At 46.6% G+C, this 10474-nt stretch overlaps 1 protein-coding gene across 1 annotated transcript in view; it reads right to left on the reverse strand.

Moving 5' to 3' along the window:
- Positions 1-10474, reverse strand: part of auts2a (activator of transcription and developmental regulator AUTS2 a) — a 288031-nt gene that overhangs the window by 3041 nt on the left and 274516 nt on the right. The window contains exons 7-15 of the mRNA XM_034890751.1: positions 7903-8455; positions 6390-6679; positions 5122-5366; positions 4115-4159; positions 2880-2975; positions 2714-2785; positions 2322-2351; positions 1634-1705; positions 732-909 (exon numbers count right to left, since the gene is read on the reverse strand). Coding sequence (XP_034746642.1) covers positions 732-909; positions 1634-1705; positions 2322-2351; positions 2714-2785; positions 2880-2975; positions 4115-4159; positions 5122-5366; positions 6390-6679; positions 7903-8455 — 1581 coding nt within the window. The remainder of the gene's footprint in view (positions 1-731; positions 910-1633; positions 1706-2321; positions 2352-2713; positions 2786-2879; positions 2976-4114; positions 4160-5121; positions 5367-6389; positions 6680-7902; positions 8456-10474) is intronic.

Genomic DNA, 10474 nt, shown 5'->3' on the forward strand with positions numbered 1-10474 from the left:
CTGTAAAACCGTGTTGTCATATTTATGTAGAATTACAGTTTGCTCCTATGTGCAAACTGTAATTCACGGCGAGCGGCGAGTGGTTGTTGGGTTAGGGCAAGCCGGGTAACTTAAATAATCCAGTTAATCTTCAGACTTCGCTTTGCCCCACGTATGTATTTTGTTATTAAATGACAATTCATTGCATATTGGCAACACATTTCCCTGATCTCTCTCTCAAGGGCTCCTTGGGTAGGAAAACGACCCCTGCTTTAGATGTTATGGTTTATATTGGCAAACTTGTACAAATGCATTTGAATTGTACTTGAAAACATATCAAAATGGTATTCATTTCCATTCAATGAACGTTGCGATCTTGCCCAATGATAAAAAAAAGAAACAGTCAAAGGGGAAATGCGATGTAGGCTTTGTAATGACATTTCCTTGAAAAAGTCTTGCAGTACAAAAGCTATAAAAAGACTTAGTTATTATTAATAATTTGGATAGATTTTTGACCAATCAGGCTTGATTTAAACTGAGGCTAGGACATCCAACCCCATTTGCATATGGACACCAAAGATATTTTTATACATTTATTCAATTATTTATTGAGACTTGAGTTATGTCCTGTCTCTCATGCTGCCCCAGCTCCTAAATGTTGACATCGGGACGGCAGGACTAAAAACGGCTGGACCTCAAATGATTGATTAAAAAGCACTCGATTGAAAGTCGCTTTGGATAAAAGTGTCAGCTAAATGACATGCAATGTAGATCTGACACACACTCGCCTGCAGCGGAGAAGAGCGTGGCAGGCCGTGCCAAGTCGCTGGGGTGATGGATGGCGCCGAAGAGGCTGGGGCCTGGAGGTCGACTCAGGAACTCAGGCTTGAGGCCGAAGTCTAGTTTGTGAGGGTCGACCTGCATCTGCTGCTGGAAGACGGCAGAGAGAAACACACGTAAAACCATTAAACACGCTGTTGGTTAATGAGTCCTTTTTATTTTTAAGTGAGCAACTAGATGGTCTAGTCCAAGGACATTGTGTGAGGTGTTTTGGGGATGAGAGTCCCTCTGGTTGCCAGGCTACACTAAATCTAAGAAAAGCTCTCCTTTCCTAAATGATTGGAAGTGATTATGATTATGACTGCTGGTGCCTTCATAAAGGGATTTATAGGCTTGAATTATTTTCACCATTCAGCCTTTGTCTTTATCATATTATTTGGACCGTGGAATTACTTTTTACTGACTTTATTTTGCCCAACGATGCAAAAAGAGAAAAAAACGCCTCCCACCGCTTTATGAAGACAAGTGCTAATAGTGATTTTTCCAGTGGAGAAACAGTGCTACTACTGAACTGTGTTCCAAATCCCTACTGGACACTAATTCTCAGCTACGTTTGAGCAAGAGGGGGGGGAAAAGTGAAAGAACATACCGATTTCAGTGAGATGTCTGTTTTCCCACAATTCATTGCACGAAAGATTTAATTAATATTAAACGGTAGCTGTCTCTTAAGTTTAACTGGCATGGCCGTTCTAAAGTTGCAGTTTGATGGCCTTTGCATCATTTCACGTACAAAACTGTACTGTAAAGATTTGGATGGAATCGGGGCACAGTTAACACTAGCTTTGGCATAAAGCGTAGAGAGAGGAGTCCTCACCTTTACTTTCTGTTGGTGGTGGTATATCTGCCAGGCGATGTGGACGTGCATGGCGCACCACTTCCCTGGTTTCTGGAGGTATGAGACAAAAACACTGGTCTTTAACAAGCACCACAACACTACAGCTATGTAACCTATTCACCAGTTCATTTTGTGCTGGTGTGTGGGTTTTTACATCTGAAAAAAACCTGGTATATCTGCAGTAGCACTTAATAATATGAAAGTGCCTGAAAACAGTTATGGATCACGTTAGCACTGTTACAAGGTAATTTGATTATTTAATGGATATAGTACTGTCAGTGCACATCATACATGCTCACTTATTTATAGTCAGACCACCTGAAAATATTGATAACTTAAATACAGTACGCATGGAACCGTTGATCATGTATTACTTCAAGACATGGTCCCTTATGGGGCGCGTGACAGAGGAAAACAGAGTAATTATAGCTGGGATTTAAATGGGTGTCTACGTACGTGCAGGGGCTGCACCATTTTCCAAAATGAGCTCTGTTGTTGTATACAGGAGACTCGCACTGACACGGCTGCCTCCGAGTGCAGCGCTTATTTAATTAAAGACACTATCTACTCCATTAGAAAAAGCCCTTCAAGGCATCATGGGTATTAGAGTGCGTGCATGCGTGCGAGGATGCAGGAGACTGAGACACTGCAGGGAGTGAGCACTCACCCTGAGAACGGGCCGAAATGGATCTGTTAGCTACAGGAGGGAGAGGGAATAAAAGAGGTTGAGTTATTTTGCTGTCAATCAAATCGCTTCTAATTAGTGTGTGTGGCATTCATTATGAACCAAATTACAATTTTAACATTTCCCTTTTTAAATGAAGGTGTTGTAAGACTAATTAACACATCTGGGTTTCTCCTGCGCACCCCTCTGCATACAGACCGATATGGCAGCTGAGAGGAAGGCAGTCTGGGTTGCCTATAATCACATATGATATAACTGCATATGAATTCTGTACAACCTCCGTCTGATGACTCAAAGAGTTAGGCAACATATACAGAGGATCTAAAGGTTACCTCTACACTGAGTGTTGTCTGTCAGTGTGTGTTTGCTCTTACCCTGGGGTCTTTTTGCAAGAATGTGTGTGGGACGCCTCCAGGTCTTGTGGCCACATCGAGTGGATTAGAGGTCTAGAGAGCACCAGACACACATCGAAACACATTCTCTGTAAATAACTCACTTTCTGTGTGTGTGTGTGTACGATGGTGTCCCTGTGAGTCCTACCTTGGGCTGAAAGGCACCCTGAAGCGAGCCGAAGGGCCCGGTCGGGGGGATGACAGGAGGAAGGCCAGACATGGCCGGTGGGTAGGATTGAAAGAGCTGAGGGAGAAAAAGGAAAGAGGTGTGAGCATGGTTGGGTTTGTCAGGGAAATGCAGGACAGCAGCTTCACAAGCGAGGGGAGACGGATGAACCTCATCAACATTCAATCTTTTTCTACTTTCCAAGACTGAGTAGACGGGGAAAGTTACAAATGATTGCCTACATGTTTCCCACATATTCCCTGCTCATTCCCAGTGGATTTAATTAATGTAATTTGAGCAAAAAACACGAAAAACCAAACAAGTGCTCAAGGCTATTGTGAAACTATCCTGTGGAGAAACAACCACTCGCTACAACTGTTCCTGTCAATCATGTTAGCCTTATTGGAATTACAGTATGTTTTTCATGTGTGTGCTTGCATTGCTTTAATTAGGAGGGTGCAGAATTATTCAAACTTTGATTGCCAGGATAAGTGACTGGAAGCGCTTGAGGAGATGCTGTGAGCTTTCAAATGTGCATCATGTTTTGAGACGTCAATATGTGTTATAGAGAGGAAATGGCTTCAGGGTATTTGCCGCTACCATAACAGCGAGGAAATGCTAACAATCCAAAATGAAGAACTAGCAACATTCTGCAACATCTGTTTGACCCAGGGTAGGCCTAAAGTCATGACAGGATTTTTTAGGAATATTAAAATCCTCCTCGTAGCTCAGTTTGCGGTAGAAAAAGCACACTTAGCAGGTGTCTGGATGCTTCAGCAAACATGGTTGGTCCGATGTTACAAGTAAGTCCCCTTGGGGAGTAATAATCATGGGCAAGCCACTGCTGTTAGCAGACAAATACAAATGAATAGCATTAAGCGAGACAAAGATATAGTATTCCGCTGGCAGTAATGCAGTCTCCTCCGTCATGCAGCTACTGTCGCTTTCTGTATTAATTTCTATGCACAACAATATTACCGCTGCATGCGTGCACAATAAATCTTGTGCTCCTAGATCTAAGAATCCAACACCGTTTCATTAATCACAACATTTGCCGGGGCTGAAGGGTGAAATTGTACAGCTAGGATGATTACGGTGTCCATTAAGAAGCAGATGAGCGATTGCATGGAAGTCACACACACACACACACACACACACACACACAGGCTGGAATGGAATAATGGGGAAGTTGCTCTGCAGGCGGTAGGGAAACTCACACTGTGTCTGTAGAAGGGGTCAACTTTTGTTGGGTATTTTTCAAACTGTAGGAGAAATAAAGTACAAAGATGTAGAAAAAAACATGAGCACCTTCACATATTTGCTGTAGCAGGGTCATTTCAGGCCATCGCAAAAGGTATTATAAAGTGTACTTCAAGACTATAAACATACTTACAGATTAAAATTAAGATTTAACATAAAAAATGTCAACTGAGATTCAAAGTTTAACCACTTCCCCAACCGGACTGTTTTCATCCTCCTCTTTTGGTGATCATCTGAAGACCTTTTAAACTAGCGTGGGTTCTGTGTCTCATTTGGTCTCCTATTAGTGGTGCAGCTCAGGCTCAGGGCCAACATTTCCCTAGTCAAGACTAAACACTGCAGCCATAAAGAGCCTTTTTATGGCCTCGTTAGCTGCCGGAGGCCTCGCGTTGCTGCCTTTAAAGTATCATCAGAGCCAAGCAAACCATCTACGGACCAGGCAGTTACGATTGTCTGTGTTTCTATGAGTTTTAGTTCCAGCCACCCCTTGCCTGTGGTCTCCTGCAACAAACAGCGGGGCTCTTAACGCAACGCATTTGCCAGTAACGATGTCATTAAATTCAGAATGAATTAAGTGTATTATGTTCTGAGAGCTGGCTCTGAAGTTAACATGCTTTGGGCAAGTTATTGCCAATTTAGAAAATAAAGGCGACTCAAGTCTGAAGTCCTAGAGTATGCCAGAGAAAACACTAGAAAGGCTTTCTGGGAAAATAAAGGCATGATTGTAGTGTGGACAGACACACATGGTTGTTGTTGAGGGGCCGCCACAGAAGCTCACGGGCTACAGGGTGCTGCCCACACACACACACACACGTACGTCCAACTGTGGACAAATCACTCTCACAACCACATGGTAAAAAACATTTCGGTGCCATGTCCACCCACTTTACTCACTCGTAAAACTCATAAAAAAATAAAATAAACCCTCTCCAACCCGTTGCAGGTGTGTTCTACTTATCCTCACATTTCTGGCAGGGGTACGCACCATGGGCGGTGCTGGGGTGGGCATGATGGCGTGGGGGAAGGGCGTAAAGGTGTGCTGGTGGGTGTGCTGGTGGGTGTGTTGGTGCTGATGCTGGTGCTGATGTTGATGTTGGTGCTGGTGAAACTCTGTGCGCAGGTAGGGCGGAGGGCCCAGCGAGGCGCCACGGTCGGCGTTCTGGGAGGCCAGGAAACGGGTGTTGAGCTCCTGGCGCAGAAGGTCTTGCTCTGGAGAAGAGCGAGAGGGAAGGGAGGATTAGAAGTTGAAGGTCACTGTGTGTCAGGGTTTCCTCAAGCGCTTTGACACGACAGACTCTGAACACGCACATTAACGGCCACTCGCCCCTTTATGCAAGGTGTTCTCGCAGGGAATGTTGTAGCGGGTGATTTATTAAACTTTGTCTAACCCTGTAGTTGAAAAGAAAAACAACTACAATTGTTAATTTGTGTCTCTGATTAAGATGTTAATTTAATTACAGTGAAAGCTGGACGTCATCAAAAAGGAAGCCATGTCAAAGTTAGAAATAAAAAAACTGGAATTGGACGTGATTACCAGCATCTCATTTTAAATCGAGCCCGGCCCAAGATTATTCAAACCGTCTGACTGTTGGAACTGTCGAATGCTGTGATTTGATACGCTACAGCCGCTCTGAGACAACAACCATTACTAGTCATTAGTATCTTAAGAAAAAAAAAATCCAACTTGCTCCGTTCTGTATTGACAAATTCAAATTGATTTCTCACACGTGAACACTATTCGATGTGAAAATGGAAGTTCTAGAAACACTACTAAAGGTGAAGCCCCCCCCTTCTCTTCCCACACTGACCCTGACATTTAGCTCGACGGCACTGGGGGGGAAATGTGCACGGGGTCTGTAATGGCTTTTGCGATGTGGCCTGACTTGCTAGTGGATATTACTGGTGTGTATAGCGTCCATCAATCCCGGCGTGACAGAAAGAGCGTGAACTTGAACTGTCCACACGACTATAAACACACAACCCCGGCGTGGAGTACACGTGGATTATCTTGCACTCAGTTACTTGTTGCTTTAAATAATTACTGGGTAACATTCTGTCTGTCTCTGCATCTCAAATGCTTTCCAATCAAATGCTGCTGAACTGATTCCTCGTGTACTTCTCATATGTCTCAACCGGCAGGCAACGTGACGCGCCGCACGGCTAAAATAAGAGTCTGCTTTTTTCGTCAGCTGATTGCGCAATCCTCTGCCACGTGATGTGGGGATGGTTTACCTGAGTAGGCACTCCCAGCGGCAGGATGTCCGGGGACTGGCAGGGTACTAGACGTAAGTGGTGGTGGTGGAGGCAAGGCCGCTGGAGGAGCGAACATATTGGGGTGGTGTGGGTGCGGCGAGGACTGCAAGGCAGGGGGGAAGCTGTGGGGGGTGTTCTGGTTAGCCGCCAAGGGCAGCGGGAAGGCGGAGGCTGCTGTGGCGGCAGGAGGAGGCGGGTGGTGGGGAAGGTGCAAAGAGGGAGCAGGGGGCCCGTGGGGCTTGGTGCCTGGGGTGCTGCTCCTGCTGCTGCTGTAAAGAGAGAGAACACAAAGAGAAAGATGAAGAAAGGAGCCAGCTGAAGTCAGAATTAACACTTGTTCCACCACATCTTCTCATCTCTGATGTTCAATTCCCAGCAGCACAGTGTTTTCACACCTCAACTGTCTTCCATTTACAAACGCCTGCCTGCCTCTCTCTTGTGCTTCACAGAATCCGGGGCAAACCCGAGCCGTGAAAACACCACGTTCACAACACCCTCGGATGCAAATAAACCGAGCACAGAACCGAGTGTGTGTGTCTGTCTTTGAACAGCTTCTGTTATGGGCACTTCCTCCAGGTAGTGAACATGTGCATGCAAACAGTCTTTTGTAGTGTGTGGGAGTTTTCCTCGGGGGCAGTCACAGAGCTTGCGTCTCCACAGCTCCCCGCACTAAGCCTAAAAGCTCATTTGCAGTGGCCGCTCTTCGCTGTGGGCCCCGGCTGGGATTATTCACAGCGGGTGCCAGGCTCTGTTGGCGCACTGGCTGACTGACAGGGCTGGCGCAGGAAGAGGGAGGCAAAGCCAAGTCCTGAGAGCCTGCGAGGCAGAGCTGTTGTTGGGACTGAGTGGATCCTGAAGGACCTATCCTGGAGTCTTAGATGAATGGAGAGAGCATCCTCGGTCTGAGTACCTCTCAACAGAGATGGGACAGGACAGACTGTCTCATTGTTGTTATTTTTACTAATATATTAAAAATAACTCTGATCACAATGGAGTTGAACAGACAAAGAGGAATTCTGATGAGGAATTATTTAAAAACTTTTAAAAAATTGACAGCCCTCTGAAGGATTTAAGATGTTTCATGGTCCATTTTCCTCCAGTTCTCATCATTACAATTCAAGGTTGTGCTAAACTACTACATATAAAGCCAGTGTAATTAGTGAGGGCCGGAATCTATACAGAGCCCCCAGTGACATGTGGGTGGCTAATAACTCACAAGCACTCAGGGCACAGTTTAACCCTTTCTTCCTTTGTTAATAATCAGCGCCACTGTTTGGCTCGGAAACATCGAGCTCTCCCCGAGCAATTTACATACTGATCATTTACATACTGAGGGGGCATCGTGCGTAGTACCAACTCAAAAGATATTCTAGTATTTTCAAGTGTGTGTGGGTATGAAGGTTTCACTGTCCATAACTGTCTGCACCATAGCGCACCAGGACATGAGAGACAAATGTTTGTCATGTGCGAGGGTGTCCGCTGTTGGCCTTACCTGTGACCGTTGAGGTGGAGGCCGTTGTAGGCAGAAAGGGGCCGGGGGTGGCAGCGCGACGGGGGCCGGTGGGGCCCGGCCTGACTTGGGTGCTGTTGGTGAGGGTGAAGGGTGGGGAGGGCAGGAGACGGCGGATGTGGGTGAAGGCTGGTTGTTGGCTGAGGCCGGGGGTGGGACAGCAGTTCCGGCTGATGCTGGGGCCGGGGAGGGGGGGTCGGCGAGGGCGCTTGGCCCTGAGCGAGAGGCAGGGCTGCGGGTGTCTGAGGCCTGGGGAGAGCCTCTGAGCGTGGGGGCAGGTTTGTGAAGGCCGGAGCCTGGGTAAGGCAGTTTGTCTGGGTCCGATGAGGGGTCAGGGGTTGGGGGACGGACGGCTGGGGCAGGGCTTTGGGGGGCAGAGGTTGACTGGGGGTGCTAGATGCAGGGGGTTGGTGGTCCCTGCAGGTGTCCTGGCTCCTCTCCTGACTGCGTTCTAGGCCTGACACCTTGAGGAGGCCTGGGCCATGAGGCTCCTGGCTGTCATTGGTGGAGAGCACATGGATGCCAAAATCTTGAACTGTGTAAAACAGAAAGAGAAAAAAATACTTTAGTTTCTGAGCTGACAATTCATTTGAACAAAAACGTTAAAAACAGTAGAAATGTACAATCTGACATGACACCCAACAAGATCATGCCTTTCAGTGTACATCCACCATGCTCGGCTCTGTGTATACGTCATCATGACCTCCTTTCCTCAGGTAAAACACTGCAGTTGAACATCTCCAGCCTTCATTTCAAGGTTGCTGTTTTTTTGCCTGGATGGGAGAACTACAATTTGCCAGACAGATTGAATGTATTCTAGTCAGATTTGTTAATGAAGCATTTTTGCATGTACCTAACACTGGCTGACGTATCTGAGATCTATTGTGTATAGAAACAAACTGTAGCTGAATTGTGCAAACAGGAAGCAGGTTTGGGTGGACATTTCAATATTCATCTTTACCACGTGCAAACAGGCCCGAGGCTGATGACTTTTAGCGCATATTAACTCGACAGGATAACAACCCTGCGTTCATTAATTCACTTTCACACGAAGCGTGAAGGACGGGTGTGCATTTAGCTTGGTTGGTGAGGATTCATTTGAGAGACTTTCAGTAATTGCCAAAAAACAACAATTACTTGCCATTAAAAGCCCTGCTGGGCTCCATTATGTACAAAGTGTGAATTAATCCAGAGAATGAATAATAACCGCTGTACAATGTTGGAGTCGCACAGAACAGAAGCTAATAAGCTCCGTCCAGGGTATTCCTCTGCAGGGACCTCCTACAGAACAAAGCGCTCAGGCATCAGCAGTCAGTTCGGCTGTTCCAGAGGCAAAGAGGCTCATGGGGGATGACGGTGCATATGTAAACTGTAATTAACTCTCCCTAGGCTTCAGGGGGGTTTAGGGGCAGGAGTGAGGGCGCCTCCTCTCCCTTAGGGAAGCCAGCTATCTCCTTTACCTGCCTAAGGGGTGGAGCTGACATGCCACTCCCTCCAGACCAACTCCACTGGGAGCCGGCTCTACGAGAACCTTCAGACATTAGCATTGAAAGGCAAAGGGGGGTATTAGCAATGGCAGGTGCATGTTATGTCGTAGTTAAGGGTCAGGGGAGGTAATTCCTGGTGCAAAATGACAATGGATATACACAATAACAGCTATTGACTGCTCTCTGTGTGGGACTGCAGCCCGCCAGACAAAAGGCACACTTCCAGGTTGAAGTGTTTTGGTAGTAGTCTCCCTTTTGTTCTTTGGACACGCATAAATAAGAGATGTCTCTTATAATGCATTTTCAAAGCCAACTAACTCTTACAGAGAAATGTATCTCTTGTATGGCAGCCTGCACACATCCCTGTTCAACACTCACGTGCATCAATGAACAAGTAAGCCCAGCAGCCCTTATATCCATCTCCCTCGCCATGTCAATCTTCTCCACTTACAGACGCCATTACTGGTCAAGAGAGACTGCTGCTGGCAAGCAACTTCACCGGAGCAGACTGGGAGAGGAGACATTCCCTATTCTCAGGGCTCCTTCTGCACCTCAGTCCCTGAGGTCCACGGCTTGTTTTAAGAATGTGCTTACACGCTGAAAAAAAGGGGGTGTCTATTCCGGTCATAATGAAGACTCCAGGGCTGGGAGGAGCGGGGGAAGGGAGAAGAGAAGATGGTATACGTCAGCCTCCCTCCCACAAGGGTTCATTTGTCAGTTTTCTTCATCCCTGGAAACAAATAAGCGCAATTCCCACTTGGGTTCCTCAAAATGTGGAGGCCTTCGGTTTCTCAATCATTCAGTAGTATTGCGATTTCTAACTAATGCGCGCTGCTCGGTGAAAAATAAGAGAGAATGACGCCTGTGGTTGTGCTGGTTAGTCGGGGAGGCGATTTAAGATGCAGATTTAAGAGGTGGAAGGGGTACAGGAGGGTGTGTGTGTGTAGGAAAGCCATTCATTAAGGTTAGATGTCAGGGGACCTGGCGAGGGGCTTAGGGGGATAACTCATTATCCTAGCATGGGCCATCTCCAAATGTTCACACACACACACACACACACACACACA

Source organism: Etheostoma cragini, chromosome 13 (genome assembly GCF_013103735.1).
Source record: "Etheostoma cragini isolate CJK2018 chromosome 13, CSU_Ecrag_1.0, whole genome shotgun sequence".
NCBI classification, from domain to species: domain Eukaryota; kingdom Metazoa; phylum Chordata; class Actinopteri; order Perciformes; family Percidae; genus Etheostoma; species Etheostoma cragini.